The sequence below is a fragment of the Typopeltis vanoorti genome, chromosome 10 (assembly GCF_054136105.1).
Source record: "Typopeltis vanoorti isolate ZY-2024b chromosome 10, IOZ_Tvanoo_1.0, whole genome shotgun sequence".
Classification (NCBI taxonomy): Eukaryota; Metazoa; Arthropoda; class Arachnida; order Uropygi; family Thelyphonidae; genus Typopeltis; species Typopeltis vanoorti.
In genome coordinates, this window is record NC_143558.1 from 82,420,040 (window position 1) to 82,442,678 (window position 22,639).

At 33.2% G+C, this 22,639-nt stretch overlaps 1 protein-coding gene across 1 annotated transcript in view; it reads right to left on the bottom strand.

The window, feature by feature from the left end:
- Positions 1 to 22,639, bottom strand: part of Ctf4 (Chromosome transmission fidelity 4) — a 525,719-nt gene that overhangs the window by 180,408 nt on the left and 322,672 nt on the right. The window contains exon 16 of the mRNA XM_090398697.1: positions 14,674 to 14,755. Coding sequence (XP_090254823.1) covers positions 14,674 to 14,755 — 82 coding nt within the window. The remainder of the gene's footprint in view (positions 1 to 14,673; positions 14,756 to 22,639) is intronic.

Genomic DNA, 22,639 nt, shown 5'->3' on the forward strand with positions numbered 1-22,639 from the left:
AGAGAGGGGAATTACCAATATGAGCTTTTAATAAATGTGCCAAAAACTTTGCTATGCAATATGTCGGGGAACCTATACAGTCAACAAATGCATGAAGAGGAATGCCTTCCTTGTGGAAACATAGAAGTGAAAGATTCTAGCAAAATAAGTTTTTAGTTTATTTCCATCAAGGCTTACGGAAATACAGGGGTCTTCAACGCATGGCCCGTGGAGCTCTTTGCCGTGGCCCACCAGCCATTTTGAATAAATAACTACTTAACGTTAAAACGCAATTAAATAAAAAATAATTTCAATGAAGTCCACGGGCCACTAAGCTATAGTGTGGTATTTAGAATTGTAAGATGCTTTCCAGATTCACAAGGAAAGCTGTGCATTTATACTTTACATAAAATCCTATAAAATAAATATTAAATAGACATGCTTCTTCAGCCATCTACCAGCAGCAAGCAGTACTTAAGCACTAGTACTAATCACAGGTAGATGGATGAAGCAGTAGTTTGTTCGAGTGTGCTGTATAGTGTCTTCCAGATACATCTCGAAGGTTCCCGATACTTTGTTATTTTCATATAAATCCAAGAGGATCTCATCCACAGTCATCAGTCGTGAACAGTGTGATATTCGTGTATAAACGCATGCAGGTTTGTCATGTCAGCCATGGCCTATTGTTGTTTCATATTGCCAGACTTTTTTCATTAATGTGAGACATATTCAGTGGATAATAACTGTTACACGGCCATTTTGGATAATTTTTTTGGGTTCACCTTCTATCACTATGGCGTCTACGAGTAAAAAGCGTAAATCATGTGATTCTTGTCGGGTTTTTAATGAAAAGTGGACCAATTTGTACCGATCAACGATAAACCAGTGCATTTAATTTTTTATAAGTCAGTGTCAGTATCAAAAGAATACAATATAAATTGACACTATGAGACAAAGCATGTGTCCAATTTCGATCACCTTCAAGGGCGGCTTCAATGTGGACAAAGTGAACCGTCTCCAAATTGATTTAAAATGCCAGCACAGTACATTTAAAAGGCAGAGGGAAGAGAGTGAAGCGTGTGTCAAAGTAAGTTATGTAATAGCTGAAAAAATTGCTAAAAACTCAAAAGCCTTCTTGGACGGCGAGTTTGTGAAAGAGTGTCCCATCACTTTTGGGGATATTCCGTGTCCAAATAATAAGGACGTGTTTAAAAAACCAAGTTTGTTTGGGGTAAGGTAACTTTAACACAACATGTTGAAGAATTTGCCAATGACATTGAAGGAACTTTAAAAAAAATGGTCGTCCGAATTTACGTCATATTCACTTGCTTCAGATGAGACCAGAGATGTGAAGGATACAGCACAACTGGCTATCTTTGCTCATGGCACTGATCAACAATTCAATGTGACAGAAGAACTGCTAGTGCTCGTACCTATGAAGGGAACAACGAAAGGCACTGATATTCTTGAAGCCGTCAAGAAAACACTCCAGTGATTTCAAACTCAGCTTAACCAACCTCGAGGGTGTGATAACTGATGGTGCCCCTGCTATGGTGGGAAAGAACGAAGGGTTTGTTGTGCTGCTACGGAAAGAACCAGAACTAGAAGGGAAAGATTTCGTCCATTACCACTGCTTAATCCACCAGGAGAATTTGTGTGCGAAAAACTATTGAACTTGAGAATGTCATGAAAGTTATTGTGACTGTCATCAACATTATTAGGGCAAGAGGACTGAATCATCATCAATTCCAAGAGTTTTTGACCCAAGAGTGCAAAGCAGATCACAGCAATGTGGTTTTATCATAGTGATCTGCGTTGGCTGAGCAGAGGGAAAGTTCTCAAAAGTCTTTGCTTAAGGAGCGAAATACAGCAGTTCATGCAAACCAAGGGGAATCCGGTTGCAGAATTTAACGATCCGAAGTGGATGACAGACTTTGCCTTTGTGAGTGACATCTCTTTGCATATGAATAACCTAAATACGCGGTTACAATCCAAAGATCAACTGGTGCACACTCTGTTTCATTACACATCAAAGCTTTTGTGGCCAAGCTCAACCTTTGGGAGGCACAACTTGTAAAAAAAGATTTAACTGATTTTCGGCTTCTCGCTGAATCCAACTGTTCACCTCTTGATGAATACGCTACAAAATTAGCCGTGTTGCGAAGCGAGTTCGAAGAGAGATTTAGTGATTTTTGTAACCAACAATCTTCTTTAGATTTATTTTCAATGCCATTCAGTGTCAATGCTGCCAAAATGCCAGGCTCAGTACAAATGGAGTTGCTTGAACTCCAAAACAACTCTTCTTTGAGAGAAAAATTATTCGACAAGCCCTTGCTTACATTTTACAAAGATTACATTTCCGAGGATGCATTCCCTAATCTTCGCCAGCATGCTTTGAAGATGTGCGCTTTGTTAGGAAGCACATACTTATGTGAGCAGTTCTTCTCCAGAATGAAGCATGTGAAGTCCAAGACAAGAACTCAGATTACAGACCAACATCTTGAGAATACTCTGCACATAGTGACTTCCAACATTGATGCCAACATCGACAAGCTGGTCAAGGAAAAACATTGCCAAGTTGCCCATTGACATTGTAAAAAATGAATGTTTTCTTCATTAAATTATATTTTTTCAAGTATTGATTATATTTACTTATGATGAACCCGACTCCTACCTATGCTCTTAAAGCTGAGTTTATTTTTATAGGATTTTATCTAAGGTATCAAATGCACAGTGTTCCTTGTGAATCTGAAAAGCATCTTACAATTCTAAATACCGCAGTATAGCTTAGTGGCCTGCAGGCTTCATTGAAATTTTTAATGCGGTGCGTACTGTCTGAAAGGTTGAAAACCCCTGGCTTACGACGTCATCTAACTGATTTAAATTTTTTCAGTTGACTGTTGGTGGAGTTGTGAGCTATTTCCTGGTATGCTGACCTATAACATAATAAGAAGAGATATTTTTCATTTGTAATTTGCAGTGTCCATAACTAACTGTGGCTTTACCTTCATGCAGGTAAAATGTGTTATTTATTCTAATTTCATTGTCTGCTTAACTGTAATAATTTTAACTGCATATGTATCCTGCAGTGGTTTGTTAATTTTCAAAATATAGCTGATAGTATCTGTTTCCTAAATTGTGCATTTAAATCTGCAGCCATAACGATCGTTTCTGTTAGTATTATCATCAGAGACCTACAGAGATTCAGGAACTCATCAAGGGAGGCTACATATCACCCACACTAGCTGTGATACCTTTTTGTGAATTCATTCACACTACCTCCAAAGGCAAACCATGTCAACCACATACTGCATCATAAGAGAAAAATCTAGATCTCATCTCCCAGTATCAAGGATGGTGTCATACTGACGATGTCCTTGATACTGAGGTGAAGATTTTATATTTATTAGAAAATTTGCATAAGCTAAACCAGATTATGTTTAACTAATAAACATGGATTTGGAATGAAAAATATAAAAAAATTACTGAAAAGACATGAACCCACAATTGCTTACATATAATGCAGGTAAAATTTTTTGATGGCCAACATTTCTGCTGCTTTTGTGAGAAATATCATGATTTCTTCTACAGAGTTATGTTGTTCAATGAATGCCATCAAGTAATAATACTTTTTTTTTATAAACTTTTTTTCAATATCTAACAAGTATATCAAAAATTATAATGCAAATCAGAAGAATGGGAAATTAAACAATATGACTTATTTGTCTATGGTTCCATTAGACCGCACCTGACAAAAAGAAATAGAAAAAGTTAGTCCTAGTATGTAATCTAGACATATTTTTTTTCTAATGTTGCCATGAAAAATGGCCTGATTAAAACTGCCAAATTTTGACAGATATATTAACTAACAATAGTTATTATACTAAATACTAACAATAATCATCGAACCCAGTAAGGTAAAGATTACTGATATTGTTCAAATTGTTTGCCAATAAAAATAATGTGAGTGAAATTAAAATTGAACTGCAATGAATTCTTGTGCTATTCTGATTTCAAAATTTTATTCCATTCCATTCAGCCAGAGCAAACTTATTACAATATAATTTTAATATATTTTGCTATATTGATGGTTTAAGTGAAATTAACAATTTTGATGCTCAATTTTTCTTAAGGATTCCAAATACTAAATGCTAGCAACATCCATTCAGCCAGAATCCTGTAATAACTGCACAAAGATGAAAAAATGACTAACAGGTGCATTTTACATTTTACAAAACAAACCTTAAAAGTTATAATAATAAATTTTAAAAAATAGAAGGGAAAAGAAATAAGGAAAATACAAGAAAGTATACAGGTAATTCTGACATTATCATACTGATTAAAATTAAAAACAAAGATCAGACTTCACAAGACTTTCCTTCAAATAATGTTTTTGTTAATTTCTTAAATAAAAGAAGGAAGTTTAATTTATAAATAAATAATTTTGAAAATGCACATATAACTAGAAATGTCATATACAGTTAACTGCCCTTTATTTTTATGCATATAGTAGAATGAGAATGATATGATATGATGGAAAGAGTGATACAATTATTATTATTATTTGACACCTCCAGTGAGTTCAAAGACTCATCAAGGGAGGTCACCTGCTCTACAACTCTGTCTCTACCACTCAATCCACCAACTGACTGTGACTACACCAACGGCATCTACCGCTGACCACCACCACTATTATTTCCACAGACAATCACAAACATCCATGCCCTTGACGGGATTCAAACCTGCAGCCTTTTGGCTGGAGAGCGGATACGCTAACCACTTGGCCAGCCAGCCTGGCTGGCCGAGTGGTTAGCATTCAACATTATTCTACAAATGCTGGGATGTTTGTTTGTTTGTTTTTTGAGCAAAGATATCAAAGGTCATGCTATACCAGGATGCATGGTAATTATTTAGTAGGACAATAACAAACATCCACGCTCTTGGCAGGATTCGAACCTGCAGCCTCTTGGCTTGAGAGCAGTTATGCTAACCACTTGGCCAATCATGCTGACACAAATGCTAGGGAAATGGAGACCAAGTAATAAGTTTAAGGTTTCTTGTTTTTTCAGATCCTCTCATTTACATAAATTCAACAGAACAAACATACAACCACAATAAACATCTTCTCAATCTTCAAAAGTAATCGAAGATTGAAAAGATGATTATTGTGAATATCAATCTTCAAAAGTAATTGAAGTTTTGAAGTGGTTAACCTTCCTACAGGCTACGGCGTCTATAGACGTCCAAATAAATCTGGATAAGATTCAGCCCACCTGTTTAAAGAACCTGGATAAGAAGTGCAATTTGACTGTCATGTCCATTAGAAGGTGTGATAAACCCTCACGCTGAAGAGAAATGTTAATCGGATTATCTCCAATTCGTAGCTGCCTCTCAGTTGCCTGTAACAAGAAACGGACTTTCTTGTTCCATGCTGGTGAACTGGATTTTAGTTATATATGATAGACTAAAAATAGAGAAATTATTTATATTTTTGTTTTCTCTTTTTATTGTACAATACAATTTTAATTTCTGGGCAAAATAAAGGTCTTGCATAATTTCTTCACTTAACCAATTTAATTTTTTATTTTTTTGCGCTAATTTTTTTCTAATCGCTACTAGACAAAAGATTTTTCTTTGTTCTCGAAGAAATTAATTCACGATAATTATTTGGAATATTCTTTTAAAAAAAGAAAAGAAAACCGGCTGCCGACGTTCCAGGTTATATTAATTTTATTTTTGTACAAAACCATGGAAATCGAATAATACTTAACAGATTTCCTTTAGGACACGCTTGAGCAACTTTGCTTTATAGAGAATAACATGAAATTCTTTAATCATATTACTAAATTTTTTCTTCATGTTGTATAGTAATCTGTACTTTCACTATCTTGGTTTCCTTGTATAATTGGTCATTACAAAATGAAATTAACAGTTATGATTTAAATTTATATTTTCTGCATAATTCAGATATTTTATTCTCCAATTTTTAAAGAAAGCGATACATTTGCTTATTTTTATCATTCAAAATATGTATATCAAATGTGAAAGTTTATTTCCATATTTTTACAATAGAATTGAACTTTATTTCGCCTCTGATAGTTTAACCCCCCCCCCTCGTTGCATTACTATCACACACCCGAAAACTGTTATGAAACATAGGTACAGTTTTTATTTAATACGTTATTTTTCTCTAGTAATATTGAAATAATTGTTCTAGAAATAATTGTTCCACATAACTTTAATTTTTCGATACTGAAACTATGTGGTGATTATTATAAATTAGCAAATTATAAATCACACAATATACATATTTCGTGATTATTATAATTCAGGAAATATGTGATATTCGGATACAGGGGTGAAATTAATATTTAAAACCACTGTCATCCTTCAAATGCAATATCAGAATAAAGAAAGTGAAAAACCCGAAGTTTCGAAATACATTTCGAAAGCCCGCTCTCGAAATGTATTGGTCTACAGACTGGATTCTGAACACGCCAATGTTTCGTGATGTTATGACTGAAAAACAATTCAGTCTCATCATGAAGTATTTGCATTTTCAGAATAATGAAGAATACGATCAGGCAACACATCCTTGCCCAGTCCTCAACAAAATTTATGATTTTCTGATGAAAATCCGTCAAAAATGTAGATCACTCTACATTCCTGAGAGAGACTTGAGTATCGATGAAAGCCTTATGCCATTCAAAGGTGGACTGAAATGTAAGCAGTATATTCCCAAAAAGAAAGCGAAGTATGGAGTAAAATTTTTTATGCTTTGCGAATCGAAAAGTGGATATCTTTGGGATTTCAAACCTTATACGGGAAAGCAAACTGTAATCGAGCACGATAAATATTCGGATCTCCCCTTGTCGATGCGTGCAGTAATACAGTTACTAGACCCTTTACTGGGGAAAGGATAATGGATAATTGCTATTATAATGATATTGCCATTATAATGAATTATAATGGATAATTACTATACATGTGTCCTGAACTCGCTGATTTGCTTTTACAGCATCTTACAGATAGTTATGGTATGTAAATACAAAAAGGCGAAATATGCCTCCAGATCTGGCTTCAGGAAAGCTATCGAAGGGGGAAATCCGAACTTATCAGCGAGGGAAAGTCTTTGCACTACGTTGGAAAGACAAAAAAGATGTTTTTCTGCTATCTTCCCTGCACAATCCATCAGCGGAATCCGTGGAGAAGCATGGTTTGAAGAAAGAAAAACCCATTGCTGTGTGTGCATACAACGACACTATGGGTTGAGTCGACAGGTGCGATCAGCAGCTATCATTCTACTCTGTAATGAGGAAACAGCATAAAAAATATTACAAAAAAGTGTTTGGACATGTTATTTGAATTTTGAAGTGTTTGGATTTTGTTATTTGGAACAGTTTCCTCCTGTACAAGAAAAAATGTTTGTCTACCATAACATATCTAGAATACAGAATAGAAATTGCGAAAGCATTGCTGCATGCACATGCACCTTCTTCAGCAAGCAGAAAAACAGGAAATCCTGCCAGACATCTGAGGTTGAACGCTGCTAACTCCAACTATTATCCCGAAAATCTACCACCAACTGCTAATAAAAAAAAAACCTCCACCCAAATATTATGTATGTAATAAAAAAAATATCAGAAAGGAAACAAAAATCTGGTGCCCTGAGTGTAAAATTGCTTTGTGTGTTTACCCTTGCTTCAAGGTGTTCCACGCTGTTCAAGAATTTTAAATTCTGAACAGTATGAAATAAAAAATGTTTGTTTTCAAGGCCATCAAAACAGTCCTTTTCAGGACTACAAATATTGATAGAGGGATACCCGAATGCACTGTTTCTTTTTCATCTTGAAGGCTAATTTTTCAGTTCTTTTTTGACACAGAGAAACTGGAAAGAGTATTCCAGGTAAAGTATTTCATCAAAAAAATAATGAAATAAAATCTACCCTATATATATATAAAATGATAAGCTTTTTTATGTCATGTTTATCGAAATGTTTTGAAACTCAGGGGTTACCCTGAGTGTCGAGTCTTCAAAATTCGAGTCATCAGAATTCAGTGGCTGAACCCCCTTTCGAGTTATCACAATTGAAGGAGAACTGGTCTACCATACCAGAACAGGGGGGGTTGGGCATAGCCCCCTAGTTAATAAATGAAATATATAAATAATAACGGGAACATTTTCACCTTGCCAACACTCAACATTGATGTGATATGGGTTCCAAATTTCTTGTTTCGGAGATATATATATATATATATATATTACAAAGTTTTGTAATAAAAATTTCTGCTACAATGAAGTTTGGCAGAATCAACAATATTATTACCACCTTATTTCTGTTTCTCGTGTGGGAGAAAAACGGTAAAATGTCACTCTTATAATTATATGAGATGTTATAATGGCAAAAATAGTAAGAAAAAAGTCATTTGCAGTTTCTCTTCAAAACACAAAGAAAGAACATTGTAAATTCAGCCAGTGGAAAAGAAAATACTGCATATTTTTCTCCTGTTATCTGATTTTTTTTCTCATAGTTCAAAGAAGAAATCACTGCATATAACATGAAGTCTGCAGGAGGGAAAAAAATCTGGAAATTGGTTACATTATAACGAATAGAGAAATCATGTCAGAAAAATTATTCACGTATGATTCTAATCTCAGCAGACATAACATTTTCTTCTAGATTAGATATCTAAAGTAACTGAACCTTTGCTACTGTTTTACACTAAAATGAATAGGTATGTTCTCCAAGTGATTTACGTTTGTAACAGCTGTCTTGCGAACGATTTATGAAATAAATTATCTGAAATATCCGCAGATTGCCTAGGTCTATATCCCCCCCCCAAAAAAAAAGAAGATTATGAAACGCATATGCACCTTTTCTTTGAAAATAATTCAAATCCTCTTTTTCAAGATAACTGTATGATTTAATTTCTAACTTTTGATAATAAAAGTGAAACTGATCATTATAAATTAAGCAATTATTTTGGCATAAATAATGTATAAGCATGTAAACGAAATATCAGTATTTCTGTTAGAATATAGGTAATCAACAATCGAAAAGGAAACAAGACATTCTTGACATATTCTGCACTACAGCCTGGGGCACTTTAGTGTTCTCCCCTTTCTTCTCAATAGCACTGAGAGTAACAAGCCTTCAACCTTTCCTCCAGCTAAGAGGAGATTACCAAGTATTTAGAAGACGTAGATTATTTCAGAAATAGCTTCCAGCAGCAGAAGTAATATTTAGATTTTTTTAAAGAAAAACAAACAAAAATAATACTACTGAACTTTCTTTTGTGTGGTATGCATATAAACAATTTTGCATGGTGAAAATATAGCATATTATTTCTAAAATTTCACATAATTTCAGCGGGCAGTAGAACAGCTGGTTTTAGATTGCAAATAAATAGAACAGAATTAGAAGTTTCACAATACAATCTGATTGCCGTATATCTTTTGTCAAAATGGTAAAATGAAGTAATTGATTTTGAATGCTGTCTAGAAAAGTTTTCAAACCTGTGAGTTCTAAGAGAGGATAAGGAGGGGGGGGGAAGCATTAGAAAATCTTCAAAATGAAAAAGAATTTTGAATCATTCCGTATATGATATTTTCCCCATTATACTTTCAACATATCTACAAGGATGTGCACTAGATATTATCGTAATATGCATAATACAAATAAATAAATAAATAAATAAATGACGAAGGCGAAGAATCACTGCTAAAATATCATTGGATATAAATTTTTGATACCAAAAAGACACACAATCGGAAACCGAGTAATGCAATGTAGCATTTTAACATTTTTTTTTATTTTGTCTTTATGAATAACAAAAAATCGTTTCTAAAACTGAAATGTGATGATCCATATAATGCTATTTCGCTAGAAACGAAAGAAAAAGGACATTTATTTCAATAAATATTGTTTAAAAATATAAATATTTGACATAATATTTTCAAAGCAAACATTTGAAAATTCTGAAATTCGAAAAAAAATTATTCAATTATTATACGTAAAGTGAAAGATCAATCAGTGCAACTCTTCCGGTGCACTGATTTGTAGAATAACCAAGTATTTATAAGACGTCGATTATTTCAGAAATAGCTTCCAGCAGCAGAAGAAGTAATATTTAGATTTTTTTAAAAGAAAAACAAACACAAATAATACTACTGAACTTTCTTTTGTGTGGTATGCATATAAACAATTTTGCATGGTGAAAATATAGCATATTATTTCTAAAATTTCACATAATTTCAGCGGGCAGTAGAACAGCTGGTTTTAGATTGCAAATAAATAGAACAGATTTAGAAGCTTCACGATACAATCTGATTGCCGTATATCTTTTGTCAAAATGGTAAAATTACGTAACTGATTTTGAATGCTGTCTAGAAGAGCTTTCAAACCTGTAGAGAAATTTAGAGTAGTTATGCAATTCACTTCCAGGAGAGAATAAGGAGGGGGGGGGGGGGACATTAGAAAATCTTCAAAATGAGCAAAAATGTTGAATCATTCCGAATATGATATTTTTCACATTATATTTTCAACATATCTACGAAGTTATGCACTAGATATTATCGTAATATGCATAATACAAATAAATAAATAAATGACGAAGGGAAAGAATCACTGCTAAAATATCATTGGATATAAATTTTTGATACCAAAAAGACACAATCGGAAACCGAGTAAGGCAATTTAGCATTTTAACATTTTTTTTAATTTTGTCTTTATAAATAACAAAAAATCGTTTCTAAATCTAAAATATGATGATCCATATAATGCTATTTCGCTAGAAACGAAAGAAAAAGGACATATTTATTTCAATAAATATTATTTAAAAATATACATATTTGACATAATATTTTCAAAGCAAACATTTGAAAATTTTAAAATTCGAAAAACAATTATTCAATTATTATACGTAAAGTGAAAGAACAATCAGTGCATCTCTTCCGGTGCACTGATTTGTAGAATAAAATACACAAAATTCACTATCACTAAATAGATTCATTGCAAAAGCTGATCAGTGGGCATTTCAGGATTGATTTTTTTTTCGCATATGTGAAATTGGTTTCAATTTTCGGGAAGAGACACAATAAATCATTTTAGAGGCAAGAAAGGTCAAATAACTTAGGACAGTAAATAAAATTCTAAGCAACACAATAGACGTAAAGACAGGGGGACGGGACACAAAGGTCACTCAGCAACAGTTAATCCACTAATGCTATAGAATAGCCGTAACGAGATTAACGGCGGAGAAAGGTAATGGCATGAAAAAAGGTAGAATGCCGACGAAGTTTTGATCCATGAAAAAAGCTAGGAAGAGCTGACTATATCATCCACACCGGCCGGTTGGGAGGTTAATGCCTGTTGTTGTTTTGAAATTGTGTTTAAAGCAAAGGCTGGGAAGCTAGTGTATTTAAAACCATTAATAGCACACCTGACCAGTCTGCCTGTACTGCTAGATGAAAAATGAGAATTTCAGTGATGGAAACATCCGTCGATATCTGGATGAAACTGGTTAATTCCCATTCAATCTTTCACATCTTATAAGACTTACTTGAAAGTTTGATTTGATTAGCAAGATCACTATAATAGTGAACCAGTATGGTTAGCTGAGAGCATGGCATATTGAATCTCCGATCATTAGGCTGTGATTTTGACTCTACCGTGGCATGGATGGTTGGGAATAAATATCTTAAAGTGAAAGAAAAGAAATGAAGTTACCAGAATAAATACCAAACTGGTATAACAGGTGTTAGTGAAACAAAGAATTAAAAACAACAGGTGAAATTCTTCTAAGCAACAAATACAAGATATAATATTCAGGCAATAATGATCACAGAAGAGAAGGTGTAGCTACAGTATTCAATGCTAAATATGAGGATAATCTTCTATGCAATATCAAGCAGTGATATTGCATAGAAGATTATGCAATGCAATATCAAGCAGTGATGTGGGAAAACGTCAGAAGAATGGGAAATTGAACAATATGACTTATATGTCTATGGTTCCATTAGATACAGCACCTGACACAAAGAAATAGAAAAAGTTAGTCCTAGTTGGAGATTTATACAACAGGGCAGGAAATGATGCCAGACAAAGAAATGTTTTGGGATATTTTAGAGAAAAGAGGAAAGTTAATAATAATGTAAATGTATGCTAGATTTCTGTTGTGGACATGGACTAGTCACTATTACTACCACACTGTAACATAGACTTGTGCACAAATTCATATGGAGAGAAGATACATGAAATAAGAAAAGTCTCAGTGACTGTGTTATTGTTGATAGCAATAACTTCATACTGCTTCAGAACACAATAATATACATTTCAAATAGGAAATGATCATTTAGTTTTGATATAAAATTGAATACTATATTTTGATACAATAGGTGTGCAAGAAAATTTTGAAAACAATCAAAGTTGATCTGCTTTCAAAGGTGAACTGTTGACATAAAAGTACCATGAAAAAAAAATGAGTCTGAAGACAAGAATCAAATTTTGGAGACCCAATGGCAGATCCTGAAAAAACCATTGATTAATTCAGCCAGGGAAGCATGGTGACATGGTGGGGGTTTCTGCAAGGATAGAAAAATATTAACTCCATAGTGGATTGAAGAAGTCAAAAAGGCAGTCAAGAAAAAGAAGAAAGTAAATCAAAAGTTCCTGACAAGTAAGTCAGATTGTGTTCTGAGAGAACACAGAGAAAAATATAAGAAAGTGAAGAACTGTGTAAAACTAGTTAACAAATGCCATGGGAAGACTGGTGAGAATATAGAAAATAAATATCAAAAAGGTACCAAAATATTATGGAGGATATTGAAAAATCTTACAGCAGAAGGAAAGAAGATTACAGTAAAAAGAATCAAAAATGATAAAACTGACATGAAAATTGAAGATATTCTAGGATTGCAAACAACAGTATATATATCAATACCTGAGGTAGAAAAAGCCATCAAAACCCCCAAAAAGCAGTTGGAGTAGTTGTTGGCTTTGTGCATTTCTGATAATGGATCAGAAATGCACAAAGATCGATATACAAAAGTTTTACAGTAGTTATGCTATAATTCAGAAGGCCTAGTAAGAGGGTCAAATTATCGACGACTGGAATAGAACTCTCATAGTAGCCATCTATAAAACTGAATATGAGAATTACAGAGGAATTTCTCTGCTGAGTGATACTTGTAAGATTTTTTCAAGTACAGCTAAGAAAAATTGTGGAATGGAAACTTGGAGAAGAACAAGCTAGGTTCTGTCCAAATAAGATAATCAGGATTTTCATTTAACAACAAATAGTTGAGAAATCCTACAAAGTTTTGTAGATCTGGAAAAGGCATATGATAAGGTGCCAAGAGAAAAGTTGTTCAAAATACTAAAAGACAGAGTAAATGGGATATTATATTGCGCAATACATGGTCTATATTTGATTCGTAAGTCAACAGTTAGAATTGAAGGAGGTTAATAAATCCAGTATAAGTCTGCAGGATTCCCTAACTAAATTGAATAATTGCTATAGTAATTTTGGTATGAATATTAGTAATAAAAATACAAAGGTTATTAGATTTTTTTATTTTATTTGATTCGACTGCATTCTAAATAATTTATTTGCTTTTTTATGTGATTCGACTGCATTCTAAATAAAGATGGCATATTAAACATGGAAACAGACAAGAGAATTAGCAAGGCTAGTAAGATAGGAAGTCAAATGAATAAATTTATACGTAATAAGAAGAAATTATTTAAACACTATATTAGCTGGGTACAAGACAGTGTTCAAACCAATTTTATCTTACGGATCTGAGAGCTGATTTAGAAATAAAGCACATGATCATTTACTGGAGACCACAGATATGAAACTTCTAAAAAAAAATTAGGAAGAATGAACAGATAGCATCAATGGCAGAATCATAAATGAGAATTTAATAATGAACTTGTCATTGTTAGCATTCAGGATTGCGTGGGCAGAACTTATCTCCGGAGGGATTGTCAACTTAAGCGGAATGGGAGAGGAAAGATTAGCAAAAGAATTTTTTTTTTAAAACCAGGATTGCAGGAGAAAGATGCAGAGGAAGATCAAAATCTAGGTGGATTGATACTGTAAGAAGTGCCTTAAAAGAATGAAGCATAAGATCTGACAATACTGGAGTTATGATAGATAGCAGATTAATTTGAAAGAAAATTGTTGATAGGAGGTTAGTAATAATGTAAGCTTTTCTATGTGGTACTCACATAACAACCTGTAGATCTGGAAGTACATATCAGGAAGTTAATAATGATGATCTCCTCAAGTAAGTCATTCATTCTTCATCATTATCAGTACTATTCTGTTTGTCACAAATTTTCAAGATTAAAGAATCCATTTTCCTTTTCATAATTTTTTTTATTGAATTACTATACCATACATTTATAGTGTTCTGCAGTTCACCATCAGTACCTTACATGTTTTCCATGGGATATGCAGTATAATTCTATTAACATTTTATTGATAGCTGTCTATAAACTGTTTCCACCTTATAGTCTAATTTCTGTGCAATTTCTAGAGTGAAAACATCTTCCCGTTCTAGCTAAGCAATGGATTCATATAACTGTACCATCTGTATGAATACTTTATTTTAACACCATCCCTAAAATAATTGGTACAAAATAATAAATTTCTCATTAGTTATTTTAGCTGTACCAAGAAATTTACCTCAATTTGTTCTTCTTCTGGCATATCAACTTTCCATTCTTTGCTTGAGTCCCAGGTTCCAAAATGCATGCAGACTAATATACTGTTAAAAAGAATTTTTAAATAAAATAAAATAAACTAAGTAAAAAAACAAAATTAAATAAGAACATGAAAGTCCAAGCAAATATCATATATTTTGATTGTGTTCTCTGGTGTAATCAATCGTGACCTTTTCTGATGACACTGGTTTAGGCAAAGATGACAATTTCCCAGATATTAAGCAAGTTTTTCACATCCAAGTTTGTGTATATTAGAAATGTTCTGTAGAAAATAAGTCTATTCCCAAACTAACCTTTGACTTTTAGTGTAAGAGTTTTTCTCCATCTTACTGTTTGCATAGAATTTTTAGTATGCAAGTCCCAGTGCAGGGCATTGATTTCTAATTATAGGATCATCCATGCTCTCAGTAAAGATTTTAATTATACAATAGTACCTAAACAAATCGCTAATATTGAATGACAGTAACAGATAGATCCATGCAAGAATCATGATGATAACAACAAGATCTGCTATAATATGGAATCATATTTTCACTAGAGATAGTTTTTAAAATTTCTTTACGTAGTTTTCAGAGATGGGAGACTCATTCACTGAAATACAATCAACTCTGACTAAAACATGTGGACAGACTTATGTGTTCATCGTACATGTTGTTTATTTTTTAACAGTACATATATTAGAACACAGAAAAATAAGTAAATAATTAATTTATTAACTTATTGCTGATATTTCGCTGGTGTTATAACCAGCATCTTAAGAGCAGAAAAACACAGTTTGTCACAATACGTGAGACTATGACAACATAGTGTAATCAACAGACTAGTTAAACAAAATTGTAGCAGCAACACAAAGACTAGAGTCCTGATTTTGGCACCCTCTATCTATTAAAAAAAAAAAAAATTGCAGCTATCACATAAGACTAGAGTCCTAAACAGAGAAAACAGCGAAATATCAGCAATAAGTTAATAAATTAATTATTTACTTATTTTTCTGTGTTCTGACTAAAACAAATTACCGAGAAGTACTGCCAAAGCTCCATACATGCCTCTGGGGAAGGGGGATTTTATTAATGGTATCAGATGATTTGAGTCCAGTAGAAACTTGCAAAAGCAATAATAATGTCCCATGTAAAAATGAGTTTGAAGGTATGTGGAGGGAAGTGAAGGTTAACAAGCTGAAATATACAGTACGTGTTGCTACAGACCTAGCAGTTCAGTTGCTGGGCACTGATACTCAAATTACCATGATGGATATGAAAAAAGCAATCATTATGAGCAACTTAAATCATCTGATCACTAACTGGGTGGAAGAGAACCTTTGATAAAAAATAAAGCATAATTTATTGAGATGTTGCACAACTATCTAAAGCAGTGTGTGAAAGAAGGAACTCGAGAATATAGTTAGTGCTAGGTTTGTTCAGGGTGACAAAAAGGGATCTCACAGTTAAGAACATCACTAAAAGTTTTGTCGAAGTTGATTTTCATTACTCAATGTAAGATCACAATCTTGCTTATTTAATGTACGAAAATGCTTGAGTCTGATATCTGGAGTGGTTGTGAAGATTTCAGAGAAGCTAGTAAGAACATGTTATAAAGAGATTTGATCTCTGTTACCGACTGTTATAAAGAGGGGGATTATTTATTATCAATCCTCATTTGTTATTGAGAATTTCTCTATAACGATTATTTCTAATTTCTAACGTATACTTAATCACGCCTACTAGACTAAACACCTTGTTTACACAATAACAAACTGTTCATAGTCAGTTTCCTTGTTAAGGACTTTTTTCGAAGCTATAAGATTCTCTTCTTCTTTTTCCATAGAATCCTTTCTCATCACTCTTATGTAGCACACATTATTCCTCCTGACTCTGAAGTAAGATATTCTGAATTCACTGAAGTACAGGTACTCTTATCTCATGCAGTTCAATTTTTGTTAATTTCTGTACCAGCAAAAAAAGATTCTTCTACTGCTTTATCTAAGTTGCTAAATTCCATCTCCTTTTCCAGTAGAAATAACAGATAGATCCGGCATCCTTAAAACAGATGAAATTTTCAATCAGCATTTCCTTGAACATTCCTATAGAACATGCTGAAAGTTATATTTCGTCGTTATTAACTAAAATTAACAACAGATATTTGGATTATAAGACCATAGATTCAATACATATATGTACAAATTCGTTGACTAGTTTCGCTAGCAAAATTGACTAGCTTTGTCAAGACTAAATGGTGAAAAAAATAATAAATGTAAAAAAAACAACAAAAAATGAAGGAATGCAGTAACGGTTTACAACGGTTAGACAACAAAATTAGAAAGCACCGCGTGACATGGTATGCATGAAGCGATATACTTCAGTCATTATTATAAATACACGTCGCATTGTTTTTGGCATACTGTAGTTCCGCTAAACTTAATGAGTTAATAAGATTTTTCCATTGGTTTCTATTAAGGTTGTTTCCTGTTCGTAGGACCACTTCTTTAAATATTCGACATCTGTAATCTTCCTCCATATATGGCATTAAGCTGTTATCCCAATCTATAGCGCGATTTGAAGTTGAGAAGTGATGCGCTGAACCTGAGGTGTCTGTTCTGTTGCGATTAACGTCTCCGACATGTTCCTTCTGTCTAATTTATAATTTTCTCGAAGTTTGGCCTATGTACGATAGTCCACATGTACAAAGTATGCTGTAAACACCTGCATATTTGAAAAAAGGTACACTGTCTTTAGGGGATCTTAAAAACTGTCTAGTGGTAGCAGTCGGTTTAAACACCACCTTGATGTTATAAGATTTTAAAATTCTAGCTATTTTATTGGAGACTAAATCAACATTTGAAGTTGAGAAGTGATGCGCTAAACCTGAGGTGTCTGTTCTGTTGCGATTAACGTCTCTGACATGTTCCTTCTGTCTAATTTATAATTTTCTCGAAGTTTGGCCTATGTACAATAGTCCACATGTACAAAGTATGCTGTAAACACATGCATATTTGAAAAAAGGTACACTGTCTTTAGGGGATCTTAAAAACTATCTAGTGGTAGCAGTCGGTTTAAACACCACTTTGATGTTATAAGATTTTAAAATTCTAGCTATTTTATTGGAGACTAAATCAACATAGGGTATAACAATGGTTGATACGTACTGAGTTGCTATACGTTGTTGCTGGAGGTTGTTTTTATAGACCATTTTATTCATTAAGTTCAGAGGATACCCATTTTGAGAAAGAGATACAGAGATGTGGGAAAGTTCTGTACGTATGTCTTCTTCATCTGTGACTATGTTGCGAGCTCTGTTTCGTAGCATATGGGTGATGCTGCATTTTTGTGTATGATGATGAGTAGCAAAGTTTCTCAAATAAAAAAATTTGAAGAACTTTATAAGAAAAAATACAATTCTACTCCGAGTCTCCTGGATGATAAAGTGATTTTCAACCTATCAGATTATAGCCTTTCTAAACAAGAATCCGAAATGCTTAAAAAGGGTTTTAACTTTTCAATTGCTCCTAGTCACATCCCAAAAATGGACTTCATATGTGGTATTGAGAAAGGTCTTATCTAAAAATTCCACAGTACAATCATCCTTTCGACAGCTAAACCACCAAAACAAAATACTACTCCTTCAGATTTAAAAAAAAAAGGCAATTTGGAATTTAAGAAGAAACAAGGACATAATAGTTACTAAAGCAGACAAAGGAAACTCCACAGTCATTTTGAACACCAAAGATTATATTAGTCAGATCAATAGTTTACTATCTGACTGGTCCACATACAAAATATTAAATAAAGATCCAACCATGAATAACCATAATGAAACCAATCATCTGATTCGCAATATGAATGGTTGGCCTCAGGAGTTAAAAAGACAACTAAAATCTTCGCATCCCATAACACCTCGCCTTTACGGTGCACCAAAAGTACATAAAGATGATGTTCCACTCCATCCTATAGTAGATGGCAGATTCTCCCCCACATATCTATTAGCCAAACACCTCGCCAACCTATTACAAGGAAAAATCAGACAATCAGAGTCTTACATAAGGAACTCTCAACACTTTGTGGAGAAACTTAAGAAAGTTAAGCTATCCAAGACAGACATAATGGCAAGTCTTGATGTTTTGTATCCTTGTTTACAAACGTACCAGTTGAGGAAGTCATAGACATTATAAAAGATCTCTTTCCTAATGATATCACACAACTTTTCAATCACTGTCTTAAGTCTAATTTCTTTAAAGTCAACAACATTATATATATATCAACAATTAGAAGACCTAGCAATGGGCAGTCCCCTGTCACCACCATGTGCAGACTTGTTTATGGAGAAATTAGAAAATGATATTCTAGCTAACATTACTCCAAAACCAACAGTCTGGGGGAGATACGTTGATGATGTGTTTATTATCTGGAGAGAAAAAGTAGAAAGCTTACATGAGTTCTTAGAAAAAATCAACTATTTTTTCATGACAAAATAAAATTTACTTTAGAGTTAGGAAGTAATCATCAATTATCTTTTTTGGATATACTTGTCAAAAGACTAGAGAATGAAAATATTAAACTTACTATATATAAGAAACCCACTGATACTAGACGGTATCTCCATTATTCTTCAAATCATCATCATCATACACAAAAATGCAGCATCGTCCATATGCTACAAAACAGAGCCCACAACATAGTCACAGACGAAGAAGAAGACATGTACAGAAGTTTCCCACATCTCCAAATCTCTTTCTCAAAATGGGTATCCTCTAAACTTAATCAATAAAATGGTCTATAAAACCAACCTCCAGCAACAACGTATAGCAACTCAGTACGTATCAACCATTGTCATATCCTATGTTGATTTAGTCTCCAATAAAATAGCTAGAATTTTAAAATCTTATAACATCAGAGTGGTGTTTAAACCGACCGCTACCACTAGACAGTTTTTAAGATCCCCTAAAGGCAGTGTACCTTTTTTCAAATACGCAAGTGTTTACAGCATACCTTGTACATGTGGACTATCATACATAGGCCAAACTTCGAGAAGCTTAGAAATTAGACAGAAGGAACATGTCGGAGACGTTAATCATAACAGAACAGACACCTCAGGTTTGGCGCATCACTTCTCAACTTCAAACTTGTAAACCGTTACTGCATTCCTTCGTTTTTTTTTTTTTTTTTTTTTTTTTTTTTTTTGCATTTATTAGTTTTTTCACCGTTTAGTCTTGACAAAGCTAGTCAGTTTTGCTAGCAAAATTAGTTGACGAATTTGTACATATATGTATATTAAATCTATGGTCTTATAATCCAAAGATCTGTTGTGTTAGTTCCTATAGAACGTCAATCGCATTATTTTCTTTTATTTACCAATACATATTTACAGTCTTAACTCTTCCACTTTAAAGGCTCACAATTCTACAATTCCTTTTTCGGAATCTTCTATTAATATGCACCCGAATATCACATAAAAACTTAATTTCCTAAGAACAAAATTTTGCTGGCCTGCATTCTTAAAGTTCATTCAGCTCTCTCTTGTTTATCCTCCATTACTTCGATACTGAATGCTCTCGTTGTTTTCGTTACCTCGATACTGAATGCTCTCTCTGTCAGCTGTTAATCGCCCATCAAATTCCTTGGCGAGCATACGTACTCCATGAAAGCGGCAAGCAAGAAGTTATGTATAATGGCTGACAAGTCGTCTCCATTAGCGTTACGAGAATGTCTTTATAAAACACAGCACTTAATAATTTTAAACCACAATAAAATTTCTGAAAGTAACACAACTATCCAAATCCATTAAGTACATACATTTTTTAAATGCTTTACATTTCATTTTGACAAAATAACATCAATAACATAAATTTTTTTTAAAAAAAATTTAAATAATTATCTCACACCTAACAAAACTTTTAATGCTTATTCCTAGATCTTAAATAATAAAGTGATTCATGCTGATCATTATTTGCAATCTCGGAATCACTAATTTCAGAATCATCTGAAGTTACATCTTCCAATTCATTATACTTACAGAAATTTTTGAAAAAGTACAGAAATTTCATTTTTGTACTTTGCGAATATTTCATTTAAATTATTTGAATTATGCTCTAAATCTAAAGAATTATCGCTATCAGAAACAAATTCTACAGGTTTCTGAGATTCTTTATCCTTACTAACTAAATTAGAGGTATTTTCACATTCCTCTGGTTTATTTAACTCTAACTAACCTATGATATTCTGCTATTATTTCATCCATGTTAGAGTCTTTTTGATTATTATCACTCTTACATTGTACATTATCTGAATTATGTACCCTGAGGTTTCTAAAATTTCTTGCATTAGGTTTTTTTGTTTTTCCCAAATATAATTTTTTCCTTTGCTGTGTATTTGAATTATGAGCTTTAAAATTATTCCCTTTCTTACAATTTGATTGTGAATGAGATGCACAATTAGTAATAGGAAAACAACCCTCATCTTTCAATATTTTATTCATATTATCTCCTAATGTAATTAAATTTCTACTCCCTAAAAAGTACCTTTTAGCCAATCAGAGTGTACACTTATAATTTTACTAGGATTTTTGACATCTTGAATCCTAAAATTCACAGGAGAAAATTTGTCTAGAATTCTATATGGACCTGAAGCTTTCCTTCTAATTTTCCAACTCTTTTTATACTTGATTTATCATCTAACAATACTAAATCTGCTGGGGCAAATGACTTATACTTTCTGAAATAATTAATATACTGTTTAGTTTTCAGTGAACTTAATTTACTTATTCCACCTACTAACCTATGAGTAGTGGAAAATTTATCTACTACTGTTTCCAGATACTCATTTATGTCCTTTTATCTATTAGAAATAAGTGAAACAAGTTCATTAGGAAAGATTGGATCAAAGCCATATAAAGCAAAATATGGTTTTTCTTTGATAGCAGAATGAAAAGCAGATCTGCATGCAAATAATGCTTGAGAAAGATATGTGTCCCAATCATTCATTTTAGTGTTTGCCAGATTGGAAAGTATTTGCTTTATATTTTTATTCAGCCATTCACACATACCATTACACTGTGGGTGGTAAGGTGTAGTAAAAATCCTCCTAACATTGAGTAATTTATATAATTGTAATAACATGTAAAATTTGCTCCTTGAAAGTAAGGTCTGAGGAGTTCCATATCTACAAATTATCATATTCAACAACTTTCTTGCAATAGTCTTTGTAGTTTGATCCTTCATTGAGACTGCTTCAGGAAATCTAGTTAGCATATCTATGGCTACTAGAATATACTTATTGCCTTTTTTAGTAGTTGGCAGTGGACCTACTACATCAATAGCAACAGCCTGAAAAGGTTAGTTGGGATTGGAAATAGTTGTAGTGGAGCTTTTCCTCTGAAAGGGGAATCTTATTTGGCACTTATGGCATGATTTGACATATATGAGTATGTCACTCTCCATACCTTTCCAGATGTAACGATCCTTTATTCTTTCCTAAGTTCTAGAAAATCCTTGGTGTTCTGCCAAGACAGAATCATGAAAAGTGTACATAGTCCAAGGAATCATTTGAGTTGGTGCTAATATTTTCACTTTCAACCTTCCTTCTTCCATTTGTCTATATAAGAGTAATTCATCTTTATCTAAATATAAGTTTTCCAGATTTAAAAATGTATCCAGTTGAGTTTCACCCTTCAATACTGATTCATAAATAGTTACGAGTCGGATCATCTTTCTGAGCTTGGACAAGCTCATCCTTTTCCCAAATTTGTGAACAAGGTTCCTTATTCTTTAGAGTCTCAATATTAAACACTTGATCATTATCATCAGGGTGTTTAAAAACTTCAGGAGACTGCTCTAATTTTCCATTGTCACCTGATGTCTGGTCCAAACAGTATTCTAGTTTACACAAGGACACTGTGCCATCAACAAAATTACATGCAAAAGCATGACGTTGCAGAAA